At 35.0% G+C, this 14,915-nt stretch overlaps 1 protein-coding gene across 2 annotated transcripts in view; it reads left to right on the top strand.

Annotated features, from left to right (window-relative positions):
* The first annotated feature begins 95 nt into the window (after window positions 1-95).
* stv (BAG domain-containing protein starvin) overlaps window positions 96-14,915 on the top strand; it is a 24,301-nt gene continuing 9,481 nt past the window's right edge. Inside the window, exon 1 of one of the 2 annotated variants that reach the window (XM_076117773.1) lies at window positions 96-267. In XM_076117773.1, the coding sequence (XP_075973888.1) occupies window positions 244-267 (24 nt within the window). In that variant the 5' untranslated portion in view covers window positions 96-243. Of the gene's footprint in view, window positions 268-13,841; window positions 13,998-14,915 lie in introns of those variants that run through there. The other variant, XM_076117774.1, reaches the window with a different exon arrangement.

Genomic DNA, 14,915 nt, shown 5'->3' with positions numbered 1-14,915 from the left:
AAAGCAAAGTGATCTTATGAATTTACGATATTTTTTTAGTTATTTTATGCTCTATGGTCGATGAGTGATTGTTCTAGAATTGTTAGCGCTTCTGTCAATTTTATCTGCAATCTGCAAGACAAGTTGCTGTACGGCTGTTGAGTTCAACTGAGATACCGAGTGAGGACTGTGTGTGAACCCAGTGTTTCTACTGATTTAAACGCAAAGTGATAAAGTTTTGTGTTAATTCTATTGGTGCGTGAGATGCCTTTGAGAGGAAGAAGTTTTGTAAGTGTACATGTTATATGATATCTTATTTCCTTCCGATGTATGTGGATGTCGATGTCGATGATGTCGTGCGCAACATTGCTATATCGCATGTATCTAACAGTAGTCCTATCCGGTGTCCGGATTCCTAGATCCGCCCTTGACAGTAGTGAGCAGCCATCTGCATTATTGACATACTAACCCAATAATACAAGATATTCATGTGTAAAGTGGTATGACGATTGCATAGATGAGTTTCAGTTTTGCTTGCTTACAGTTGCAGCACATTTTTGGCGCACATCCAAGTGTAGTATCCTTGACTGTGTAATAACTAACACAATAATTAACATAATTTTTGGGTATGAGATGAGGTCTGATTTGGTGGTCTTTCACAGGACAGTTGATGCGTGCCTGCTATAACACAAGTGTTCCCGAGTGCCTCCTAACAGCCTGCTTTTGAGGTTAGTCACCATTCTGTTGTTTCTATGTATGTAGATGAACCAATATTTGAACTTATTTGGTCACACATTTGTGAAGTTTGGTATTTGTTTTATTGTTTGATTTTGATGTGATATCCTAACAATTTTGCTTGGTAATGCATAGTCAAGGTATTTCATGATAAATACTTTTTGTATGATTAAGTCCTTAAGTGATTATTCATGATTAATTTGGAAAAGAGAAAAAAAATACCACATGACTTTAAATATTGATACATCTACTTATTTATGTATTGATTGTGCTGGGTTATGTGTATGGTGTCAGTTATTTGTAGCACATAATTATTGTAAAAAAAAATGTAGATAGGTACCTATGTATTGATAATACCTTTTGCTAATATCCTAAGTGAAAAATATACCATGCTTCTAGTATATGGTGGAGGTCATATTATTGTGTTAGATTTATTGCAATTGTTTAGCAAAACAGTAGTATTATAGTGAATAGGATAGATTTTGTTAGGAATGTACATGGTATTCATTTTTATTCATATAAAAGAGAACAGGAAAAACCTGCATTACATATTGCTATTTACAAGTCACTAGTGCAATATAATATTTCAAACATTACATAATAAAGTAAACAAAACTATTTGAAAGTAAAAGTTTGAATCAAAAAATAAGAGCTTATTTTGAGTCAAGTGTGTAAATAATGTTCATGAGGCACAAAATTGAGCACAGGTATATTAGCACTATTCCTAACTTCACACTTCTTTATTAAGGAGGTACTATATGCAACTAGAAAGTCTACTGTTCAAACACAAGTTATATTTTTAAAAAGAGAAAGTATTGTCACAAAACTGAATAAACATTTTTATTATTTACAACATTGTAAAAGTTATTAGTGAAATTCTTTTGGTGTCTGGCCAAAATCGTTAACCTCATAAAAAAAAACATTCTTTTGTCTATTGCAAATATTACATAGACTACAGAGTCTCGTAATTTGTAAATATTGTTTTTAGAACACTGAATTTACAAACAGTATTGGCGATTAGATTGTATTTACAAGCTGTTAGTGCCAAGTTTTGGCTAGTAAACATTATTGATCAGCTGTATTGCTCCTAAGAGTTCCCTATTTGCTACTTCTTGTTACTGGTTTCCTTTTGTCCAAATTCTCATAGTTTTAAGGCAGCAAATACTTCGTAAAACATGCTTTGTAATTGCTTAAAACAATCCCGCCTTACGATTTATATCCCTTTCGACCCCAATCTAAAGTTCAAAGACATTTTTTCATGACTACTTACTGTTTCTCAATGGTATTTAAATTGTAGACTCACTCGAAACTATCGAACCGCATCCAAACTACGTTTAGGGAGAGAGGTCATTTACCTCTCCTTCTAAACATCGCCGTGTTCACGAAAGCTACTTCGTTACACGCTCATCCTTCCTGGAATTTCTTTTGTGAATGTTTTAAATAGAAAAACAAAGCCAAAGGTTTTTAAACTCAGACCCAAAATTCTCATCTTTGAGCCGCATCCTTAACTACCTAGGTAATTATTTTTTAAAATGATCATAATTACTTAAAGACGGACTCGTATAGAGCAATGCACAGGATGCCATAAGTTCGGTCGTGACGTGAATCAAAGAATTTGTTTGATTGCGTATTCTACAGACAGTTTTTTAAAGCTAAACGTAAGCACGTTCGTAAAATCATCGTTAAGAGAATTCACTCCTAGCACGAGTTATCTCGTAAAAAATCTACAAACCAGTTGCTCGAGCATGTCACTGATGTCATTCAATCATTTATTATATCAAACCAGCTACATGACAGTACTAATTGGCTTGTTTCTAGAAAAACCTGGTTCTATAGCTATTCTATTTCTTTGTAGTATTGTGCCCATTGTAGAGTAACAACAGACTTATGGGATACATCAGGTCTGGGTTCGGCCCGCCCAGCTGTATTTATACTGTGACTAAACTGATTGACATTTATTGCTTCCTACACGAGTTATCTACTAATAATACATTTTGTTGCCAGTGACGCCCATGTGCTATAACGTGACTCGCTGCAACGGGATTCTATAGGCGATATTTTTGACAAATTATGATGTTAAATCGTCGTAATTGACGTACCGGTTCTCTGTTGCATATATGGACAAGATACTTTGTTATAAAACCGTTATGCTACCGAGTTAGATGTCTTTATTTCCACTGTAACGAAATTATAACATTAGTAACTAGTTGTCTATTGATATGAGCCAAAAGTCTGCCTTGAATTAGTACCGAATTATGTATACAGGAGTAAATGCGTGAGGGTTCTCCAAAATCCTTCAGATAATGCGTGGGATATCTGCCAACACTTTCTTGGCCGGCTACGTACACTTCTATGACCTGACCTATATTATAATAGGACAATTATGATCTAATATGACTTGCGGTCTTGCGAGAGATTATTGATGAAACAGCACTTCTCGAACTTCAGTAAGGTTCGTGATCAATAAAGTTCCTAACTACCTTATGGGAATAATGCCGAATCAAAGGGGCCACATAAAGCAAAATTTCGCTGGAAATTGTATTCCAAATATTAAATTTTCACCCGGAAAAAGCCTTGTAAAAATGATGTGTTAACCAACAATATTTCACTCTTCCCACTAACATGCCTGAAATTGGGTTGGGCTAACATTTCCAGGCGTAGTCGATTAACTGTTATTAGTATATTTACATACGCGTTACACGAACATTGTTTCACACGCGAACTAGCATGTAAGCCAGTCTGATTATCAACTCTCGTAAAATACAGGGAACTGAGTGGACCAATTTTCTTCTTATCTTATCCGCAAGACCCCAGTTTATAATAACTAATCGATTGAGAATGGGACCAATTTTGCTTATCTTATCTCGAGGCATGTTTTAAAAGTAACCTATTGTTTTTTTTGCAAGGAATAATGTTTAAAGCAAGAAATTGTCTGACAAAAAACAGAACAGTGTTACGTGTGATTCACTCAATATTCTCGTAATAAAAAAATACTTGCTATATTCTAAGAAATAATATTAAACTAGTGCCTAAAAAAGCTAGCAGAGGTTATGGAAGAACCAAAGGGGCCGTAAAACCAAAAAAGGCTTGAATTAGTAAAATATTACGCCTAGGTAATAGCACTTCATCACGCTATGAACTAAAATACCTGAGTTTTCATGTTGATAATGACGTGTAGTTGTAATACATGTGTACTGTGACGTCACAATAGTGGGTGTTGCTGTTGCTACAGTCATTATGTACAGATAATTACGTTATAATTCATGTGTTTCGTGTCCATTTTATCTAGATGAGCTACTTCATAATTCAGTACATTGTCTCACCCGAAAATACACATCGCATGTTAGAAATTTGATCAACCGTGGACTTTTTTATGTCAAGTGATAATTCATCTTTGAAAGTTAATCTCACACCCAGTTTCCTATTACGAAATGCTTTATTTTCATGTCGTAACATAGACAAAATCAATTAAGATACAACTAATTTGTATAAATAGATTTATCATCATTTCATTACGTAATGTGACGTCGATGCCCAAAAACGCACGAACGAAACGTAGGAGTTGAAATACTTTCAATACCCGTTCTTTCCGTGTTCTAAAGACATGAATAAATGACAGAAATTATTATTGTCCTTATATTTTTTTATTTAAGTAATATCCCGCTGGGTTTCATGATTTTAGTATTATTTATTGTAACTCTAATTAGTACATGATAATATGTAAATGTCAACCATTTTGTCGTGCAAGGTAATATTGAAATGGTAACACTGTCATCGTAAATATAGAAAAATAAAATCGAAACTTACCACAAAGTTCATATATTAATTTAAAAAATTATGCTTAATCTCGGCTGTGAAATTGTTCAATTAATCGCAGTAATAAAGGACAAGGGATCAGTGAAGTAATAATCGTAATATTAATTACATATTGCGCTTCACTTGAGTACTTAATGGAATTAATTCCACTCAGACGACTTTAATTATATTCATTTAGCTCCATATCGATGCGTAATGTGCAAGGATAACGGTTTTATAGCTACTGTATTATTATAGATATTAACTTTGCTTGCAAGCGATTATAGTCTTTCAAGTCCACATTTGGGCATGAAATTAGCATAGAGAATAATAACAGGTCATATTTTTTTAATCAATTCTGATCGTGCCTTCAGGCTTAAAAGATTTTTTTATGAACATGTCGAGATGAATTTCACACCTTGATTTTTAGAATTTGTTTAATCTGTTTAAAAACATACATCATAAGGTTTGCTTCTTCAGTAGTATTGTATTCAGTTTCAGTAATGGGCGGATTTTCCAGATATTAAAATCTGGTGATCTTGATCTTCAGCATTGAAGAAACACTTCTGGTCGCGTAGGATGTACCGAGGCTACTTAAACTCAAACAATAAAGCCTTCTGTTTCTCGTAATTTCTATACAACAGACCACATGGTTAGTTCTCTATACGTTTCCAAGCCATCAATCACATACACGTTCTCATTACGATTTATTTGTTAACGCGACAGCAACTGATTCGCGCCATTATACACTCATACTTATCTCACCTTGAAGTCTTGTGTTTCTAAGAAACGCTCAGGTGCTTCTGTCATACAAATTCCTCGCATTTTGTTTGTTTAGCTCGTGTACTTGGTTTATTTTGCAACAGCTTAATGTGTTTTGTTATACATATTTATTGTTGTGAGTTTATTTATGACTTGACACACTGCATTTTTCCCGCAATCGTCGTACGATTGATTCTGCATTGGTTTTATGAATTGGCAAAGCGAACTAATCCATAGACTTGTTCTGTAATGATTAACCACATTTTTTCTTTCCCGAGAAATTACGTTGTTGCCATTATTGATGTCCATACTTGCGCTGTAATATCCGTATGTCTTTAATAACTGTCATTACATTGTATGTTGAAAAGCTGAAAAATGGTTAATAATTTTGTTCATTTTATTAATAATCAATGTACACACTGCTCGCCTGGACATTTAATGAATATGTATTTTCATTACACTATGAGTAATCGTCACCGCCCCCCAGAAGTGAGACAAAGTACAACACTGTCCATGAAATATTTTTTTTTAGCTTCAGAATGGTCGTAGGCGTGCTTGTAGGTGTTGTATTCAGCCAGCCATACATCAGTGTGGCAATCTTTTATTACTTGCTTTGTTTGAACAAACACTGAAACCTCAGACGTATTTGGTTCGTAGACTTGGTGCTATCGTAAATTCGTTTGGACGCTAATAAGTCGTAAATCCGACCTATATCATCCTCTATAAAATTTATAGACGTCCAAATATTGTCTGTTGCTGCTTAGTTTATAGCGAATGTACTTTTGATTTTTAATAAAAAATGTACGCGTATGGTGTATGTATTGGTAAATATATCTGGCATTTCAAGGACTGAAATCGGTACATTGTTTACATTTGATATATTGTCGTTTGCTATGAAGAGTGCTGTTCTTTTTTGTCTTTATTGTCTTGTTCGTAAGTAAAATTTTGTAGGTTCTCATATTGTCCATATCGTCTCTCTACCTTCAGCTATCATGGCGCCTTCTTAAACCGATTCTATAATCTCTGACGCCTTTAGTACGAAGCCATTTCGGTCGTTACCGGATGACGTCACCTGATTATATTTACTTACTTTGATGGCTTCAATGAAAATGCTTATTTACCTAGTCCACTGTTTAATGTTTGCACATAAACATTATGTTTTGTTCTAAAGTTCTCAGAAATGGCATTAAGATCCCTTCAAACAAATAGATGTTTCGAGCACCAGGTTTCAATTCGAAAAGCTTCCCGAAATGTAAGCAATGAACCGTAATAAACCTGCTACCTGAATTCGAGGCTTATACTCCACAAAACTAGTTCACAGGTAGATTATAGGAACATTTCGTTGGCAGTTAACTCCACAGCGTGTCATTGAGTGAGGTTAATTTGATCTAATTTGTGTTGTTCCGAAACAATCGCCTAATGGATTTGTAAGGCAACTATCCAATGTTTTACTACTCGACTAAATTGCAGTGAGCATTTGAAGTTTCAGCGCAAAGCTGTAAATAAATTTCCTTTGCCTTACTTTAAATTCATAAAGTGCATTTGCGCGGCTGCATGCAAACCGCTCGTAACATGTAAATTTCATTTTGCAATCTAAATACAAATCGATTTTGCTTTAACTGACTTTTACTGGTACTGAAACAAAATAAATAACAAATGTTTGTTATCAACATTGTTATTTGTTCTTTGGTCTTTGGGTATTACAAACTTCAAAAGGATTCCTGTAAGTTTATCTTCCTCAGAAACGATTCTCGTTCAGGTTTAGTTGTGGAAATGTTATTTGTATAACAAAATACTCTGATTGTTAAAACACACGTTTCCAGACATTGCCTTGTTTGAATTATAGTCGTAATCAATTAAATGATTAATCGCGTGTTGAGTCACACTTAGTACATCGACATATTGTTTTAATTTCATTGTAATTAGTGTGCTGAATCGTGAATGTTTTAATTATGAGTTGTCGCCAGATTGATGACCATGTGGTTATGAAATCATTTATTTGGAATATTTGTCCCCTGATTTCAAAAGCACATTTTGTCGTTTCCTTTGAAGTTAGCGCATTTAAAATGAATTCATTTTAAATAAGTAAGTACGACGTCAGTAGCTTTTTATTAAGCAGAATAATTTCATATCCTTTGTGCAAAATATCGATTTTTATGTATAAAAGCTTTGACCTTGTCTACCAACCATTAAATGCCTAATGACCTTTTAAGGTCATAGGCCATTCTTGTTTTTTTCTGTGTTTTACCATTGCTTCTCTTATGTTTTGGCTGGAATTAAATAAAATTGATATTTACTAACACTTGGCTGTTGATACGACATTAATTAATGATTTTATTGAAATTTGTCGACCATATTGTCCACTGGAAGATTTCCCACAAGTACCTACTGCGTAAAATAGGACTTGGCACACCTCATGTTATTAGTCATACTTACCTGAGCTGTCCATTCAGAACACCTTATTTACGAAATGAACGATGCTAATAGTTAATCAACAGATTCCTGAATCACTTAATTTTAATGTCAACGGGTAGTATTGGAATATCAGAAACCAGTCTTGAGATACACGTGCCAGAGTTTCACTCCACAAACCATTGTCAAAAATCACGAAAATGAATTCAGACCAGATTTGGGAAAAGAGGCATAGCTCATAATAAGTGGGCACTCCATCGTTATTATGTCGAATTTTTAATGTTGCAGTACCCAACTGGATGTAGGTCTTACAAAGATCGGTCTTCTGCTCAATGCTCTCTGCTCATGCTACATCATGTGTTTCATGTACTCGCATTTTTTCGTTTACGGTCCATTTACTTGCTACTTTCGGGGGCCCAAGCCCAGTGCCTCCCCGTTCTTCAAACCTCAGTAGGAATAATCAGAGTGAGTCATTTTGTTAGTGTTTACAAACTTTGTGGTGGTTTGCCGGCGTTTGTTTTTGTATACTTTATCTGGCGCCAGAGCAAGTTGTCTTTATGTCTTTCATAAAGCGAAGCGAATTTACTCAGACTACTTGAGGGTCGACAACCCCTTTGTGATATAATATATCTGTCTAGTTTCGAAGCTGCAGTCTAATATCGAAAACGACATTTTATTTAATAGAACTTGTCTGCTATGCGGACTTAGATAAAGAACGAAAATCTATTTAAGTAGGTACTCTTTATGCATTCGGTCTTTCCACATTTTTCGTGGTTTGGGTCTAAATATATTAAAATTTTCAAGGTCTTCACTTGGAATGTCGGCTGGCGTTCGATTGGGACGTCCCTCCCGAAATTCCTGATGCCAGTCTTCATTAAATAGACAATACCCAATACGTACGCATAATTGTCCATTCAGTATTTCAGTATCGGTCGATGAATCAGTTGTAGGAAATTTGCACACATTTTATTATTATATTGTATTGTATAGATGTGCAATATTTAGAACAATGAGGTGGTTTGCCGGAGCGTGAAGCGTGACGTCTCACTCGTCTCCTGTCCTGACATAAGAAAACAACTATTGTGTTACTCATGTGTGCAATGAGAAGACATTTACAGAAACCACGTTGTTTTACGCTGAAAACTTTTCTTTTCAATAACGTGCGTCAGTCCTTATTTTCCTCTAAGTATCCGCTTTAGAAGGATACAATACTTTATTTGTTTTATGCTATTGATTCTGTTTGCCTTCGATGTGGTGTGATATGAGTAAAAATTTTTCATCATTATCTTCGTGATGGGCCGTGGGATGTATTGTATTGTACAGTGTGTTATGAGGTGTAAAGTGTTAGGTTTTTTTGGAAAGCAAGATGACAATCTTTATTAACAGACAGGTCTTTCACATATTCTGCCAATAATTAGAGATCCTAAACCAGGTTTATCCAATGAATCCTGTTAAAAATGAAATGACCACTCAAAAAATAAGCCATTGCATTTGGCAGAATTTTATTTGAAGGTAACAATAATGATAGAGAAATGACAGAAGCCAACACTACAAGAGCTTGATTCTGTATAATAAACTGTCCAAAAAAACATAATTTGTGTCTCGTAACACAACCGAAGAAGTCTCAACGAGGTCAAGATAAAGATTCGTATTATATCCGGTCATATCGTGACTATGTGTGGTTACATAAAACGTGCTAATAATAACACGTAACTATATGTAACTGATATCGTACGAGATGAACAAATTTGTTTAAGTCGCTCTACAGTACTCTGTAGATAATTCCATGAATTTTCTTACTGCTTTTCTAGGAAATTATTATAGTAATGAGAAAAGGGTTTCAGGTAAGGTTTTTCTATGAAGACATTCTTAGTAGCGTTCGATAATAGTGAAGCTCAATAAGTTAGCATGTTATTCTAAGGTTACAATTGGTTACAAATAAATCAAGGTGTGACGAAATCTTACAGGAACTTTTTGGAAGTGTATCTGAAATTAAAACATAATTATTATCTTTGTTTATTTGAACAATATTTCTGAAATTTTATTTCGATAGGTCAGTTTCGTGATACTTTGTAGAATGTTAACAATTATGATATTTTTCTAAGAAACTCCCCGGAAGCATTTAATTAAAAAAAATCTTCTACCAAGCGCTGAATCTTTTACAAAACATCCATAATTACTCACAATCTATTATCAAATGAATTAGTCTCATCTAATTCTTAAGTTCAAGGTTAATAAAGGACAATTACACAAGTGGTGATCGTGATCGTTCGCGTCGGATCGATTCGGCACGGTTCGAATTATTCCAACGATTTCACGCTCACTACTAATGAGTATTTGATTGGATAACTATTGGCGGAGAGCACTAATCTAATGTGGTTTTTCATTCATTAAGTAACAGGTTTTGCATTGTTAGTTGACCCTCTTACAAAAAAACTTCTGGTTACCTATATGGTTTCTATGTTTGTTTCACTACGCAAGTATGATGTGCTCAATGGTCTCGTAAATTCGATTTTTTAATTAAATCCTTACGTCTTACTCTCAAATAATTTAATCCTGCAATAAAAATGTCTTCGTTGATGTTCTGTGTTAAATAGGGTTGTTATAAATCTGGATTACTTTCGGTAAAACATAACCACGTGTACATATTATTGTTATAATATTCTAGTTTAAACTGCACTTTATACACCTGCTATTATTTCCCTCTCATTTGATTCATAATGCATTACAAGGAAAGTCCCATAACCATTTTCCTTTAAACATGACAAATTTATCGTACGATACGCACACCAACGTACTGAACAAACCCCACGAAGGAATGTGATGCGTAACATCATATCAGCGCGTGCGCACTTTATCCAAAACATTTGACAGATCTGGAGTACATAAAAATTATTTTCACATTGGCCCACCGAGACCTGGATTGTATTTGGGTCAGACCAGTGTCATGAAGTCGATTTAAATTGTGCCACTCGATCGGTTAATGTAGTACAAGATTTCAATTCGAATGAATACAATAACAAAATAAACAGTTTCTATGAAACCCGCGTGACTGTACGCAGAAGTCGGTTTGATTAGTACTTTGTTTTTATTAATATATTTGACTAACTTAGGACTTTGCCTGCACCTGAAAAAACATGGTAAAAACGTGAGATTTTAAATTGTTTTTGACCTATCATTATTCGCAAATGAACCTTTTTCATTAGACAACAATATCGTGATTTTACACGTATTAGAAAAGATTTTGTTCTTCTTATTTTCATTCTAAGAAATTAATGAGTGCTAAGTTCATTGTTTTAGTTTTATTGATTCATTAATAAAATAACACGCGGTAAATGTACGTTCTAGTGACATCAATAGCGCGATTTCGCAAATAAAAATAAATTGTGTGACATAGGTACAGAAATAATAGAGCAAGGTCGTCCAAGTAAATGATGTTGGGTCCTAGAATATCCAATGAATTGTGGTACCACGTAGCTCCTAAATCATGACGCTTGTTCAGCGATGACGGGGTAAATGCTCTTAGATCTCTTTGATGACTTGCGAAATTTAAATACGTTGGTGCAGAAAATGCGCTACATTACGCAGGTGGTATTAGAATAAATTCTGTAGTAAAGAATTTTAAAAGTTTTATTGCATAAAAGTTTTGGCTTCCTTGCGCAAAATAGTAGGTTTTGAACTATTTTTATGACGTTAGTCGTGACGTATGTGTCAGTATACGTGACGATACTAAATCATTAGTAGTGATTAAAAACTGGCTTCGAAACTTTCTGTTTTTTTTTTGCTGCAATTAGTTTCCTTCCTCGGAAGAGAGAGAGAGAAAGAACTGAGGCATCAGGGAATGATCAACGTGCACGAATATGGGTTGAGTTTTGATCTTTTCCTTTTTATTACAACTCTATCAGTTATACAAATTTAATGTCGAACTTTAGTACAAAAATGTAAGGCATGCTTATCCGATACTGCTAACTCTGTGTCAAAAAATAAGGTTGTTCAGAAAGTCATTTCTATTCCTGAAAAAAAAATCCGAACAACGTATTTGAATAGAGAAAGGTCATAAATGAACACTTTCAATATTTTAGGAATTTTCATTTTCATGAATATAGTCATCATAGTAGGTCCTCAGGTCCAGATTTCGCAACCAAAAAAAAAGCCAACCAAATCACCGTTTTGATATTATTAACTATCATAGTATGTAAACATAGTTAAAAATAGCACCGACTAATATCGGTCAGCTGCTAGATTAGATTTTCCTTATAGAGCATAGGAAATACAACACCTAGTTTGTAATGGAAGCCGAGACAATGATACAAGACGTGCGGAATAAAAGAGACAACATATCGAGTCATTTATCATCATTAACTAGTTGCAATGCAGGGTTGGTACATATCACACCTTTATAAAGCTAGAGTCTTTCGCTGCATCTGCGCACGATAATTTGAAACAAATTGCATATAGTCATGACTTATTTGGACAGATTTTTTGGGGCGAAAAGTTCCTTATGCAATCTAGGGTATGAATTACATGTGTCTGTATAAGTTTCATATTTCTTTAGGGCCATACTTTTCTTACGTGTTTTGGTTTTATAGAATTACTTGATGCCTCTGCATCAGCGCGCTTAATAATTAATTATTATTGAACAGATATCTACATCTTCAAAAGAACTAGACTGAAGTTTGAAGATGCATGATTAATGAGTTCTTAGTGATTCTATTAATGATAAGTATTTAACCTGTCATGACTCCAGCAAGGTTCTGACCTCAGCGTTATCCTTGGTAACCAGAGACGCCATGCATGAACTGTAGATACCTTGTGCAATATCAGGTGCAATCCGAAAACAATTCTATACCTACATTACCTCATTGCAGAACTAACTTAGTATAGTATGATAGTTTATTTATATGGTTCCTATTGTCTAATCTTAGGAAGCAACAAGTGCTTTCAATTTGTCTGCACTACATAAAGGCATTAAAATTTTAACCGTGCACGAAATTCGAGTATAAAAGGAGCAAGCCTATTTCGGGCTGTTGGGCACTGTTCCAGATATTTTCTGGGTTATTTAACTAAATTGCCTGATACGGGAATTAATTTTTAGGCATCTGCAGAGCAGCCGAGCTGACTATTAAAAGATTAAAATGGTTTTCAAATTGCGTCGTTCAATTAGTTGCTGTTATAAATTATTTGCAGTGTAAAAATTAACAGGTTGGCCATAATTGTCACAACAAGCGTCGCAATATGCAAGTGTGAGTAACATCTCGAACATGATAAACAGAAACCAATTATTTCTGACTTCATACGTAGTGAACCCTAACCGCAAATCACTCGCAATGTTGCAGCGGTATTCTATCGAGAAATAACATGCAATTTGTATCGCGTGGGTGATAATGAATCAGTACACCGGTGGGTTGTTCAAGGACTTCCCTTTTACTGCATCTACGGAGGAAGAGATTCAAATCCGAGCACGTGCACAGTTGCGTGATCACATCGTAGTAACGACCTTTGTAATGTCACTAGAAATGCAACAAGCGTATTTCTAAAGTCATCTCCAATGAAATCTACATTGTAGCCAAATCCTGTAACCGCTAAATTGTCGAGTCAACTTTCAATAACATCCTCAACGAAATTAGATCTTTCGGTAACTACAATATTGCGTGCACCATTTTCCAATACACCAAATATTCAGATCAGACGCGAGGTTAGGTATAAGCAATGTGCTGAACTATTTGGAATCTTCTGGTGACCTAGTTCCGATGATTTGCTTAGTTTACTTCAGTATTACACAGAATACATCACTGTCTGCTTTCAGTAAATATATTACGTATATCTCAAACAGTTAGGCGAACAACTATATTTTCGGGAAATATTTATGATCCCAAACATGTTGTACCTTCTATCCCAATTTTCGCGAGTTAAACTTTATAACCGTTATCGACCGATCGTCGTCTGCTTCTGCGGACAATTGCGTGCGACGATAAATTAATGTTATGTCTAGTTCTGGGTTGATAAATAGACAAAATTGCGACAACCAGCGTTTATGCTGTGTCTACACGTACGCTCTTGATCTTCATCTCGTCAGGCGTTACCGGTGACGCAAGGAATATAATTTGTGTAGTGTTATTCCAAAAGTTCTATTTCGGTGATTCGCGGCACCCACCCACAGCACATGCAAAACGACGCGCAGACGTGAACGAGTGAGTGGTGCTGAGACGGATATATAAAATTCAGTGTCGATTTCCACATATAAATGTTAAAAAACCAGTTAAAAAATATAATAACGTGAGATAATTCTGCGACAGTACAATATGAAGCGAAACGTGAGTACACGACCATTGGTATTGGAGCTGTGGCACATTCATACGCATTATAAATAGCTTTCAAATATTGTACTTGTTGGTAACGCTGATCACACGGCGCTGCCAACGATACAATGTTTTGTTTACACGCTTTAATTTAACGATTTGGTTTCTATCGTCATTTCAAAACGATTATGCACTTTCGTAATGTCGTATAGTATCATCTCCATGACATTGCATCCGCGTTACGAGGTGTTTATCTGAGTGTTATTCGTTTTTTTTCTACTTCGTCCTCAACACCGTCTCGAGGGGTCGAATTGTTGTCCCATTGCACAATATTAAAATCAAAATCGTTTGGTATTTGGAGCGAGTTGTCCTCCTACGTGTACAGGCGTCCCACTTCGATGTTTATAGTATTCGATTTAACCCTGAATTATTTCCAGTTAGACGTTCACAGTAAACACGTTCACTAGAAGATATTCAATTTGTCTTAACTGCTCGGTCTGCATAGTGCATACCTTCTTATTCATGCATCTACCTAATTAGATTCTCAAAATTATTCGACCGTGAAGAGGTAGTGCAATTAAAAATACATTTGCAATTAGTCCAAATCATGAGTGCGCAATGTGAACTATCAGTCACTGCTTCCTGTAAGAAACTTGACATTACCGACGGTAAAAATAACCGCTTTGCTGCATACCTTTTGAATTAGTGGCGCTTGTAAAAACGTGCGTCTCGATACGTTTGTTTCTCGTCAAACATTTCTTGCTCATACGCAAATAAGCTTAATATAAAACAGCTAACAAAACCAAACTCCCTTTCCTTTGTTTGATTATATTCGTGTAAGCTTAGTTGTCAATTCTTGTAGTAGGATTGTTTCACTATCTATAGGTGTTAAAACTGAATGAATGAGCTTTATTATTCTACCTGCGTCCTCAA

The sequence above is a fragment of the Anticarsia gemmatalis genome, chromosome 8 (assembly GCF_050436995.1).
Source record: "Anticarsia gemmatalis isolate Benzon Research Colony breed Stoneville strain chromosome 8, ilAntGemm2 primary, whole genome shotgun sequence".
Lineage (NCBI taxonomy): Eukaryota > Metazoa > Arthropoda > Insecta > Lepidoptera > Erebidae > Anticarsia > Anticarsia gemmatalis.
This window is presented reverse-complemented; position numbering and strand designations above follow the sequence as displayed.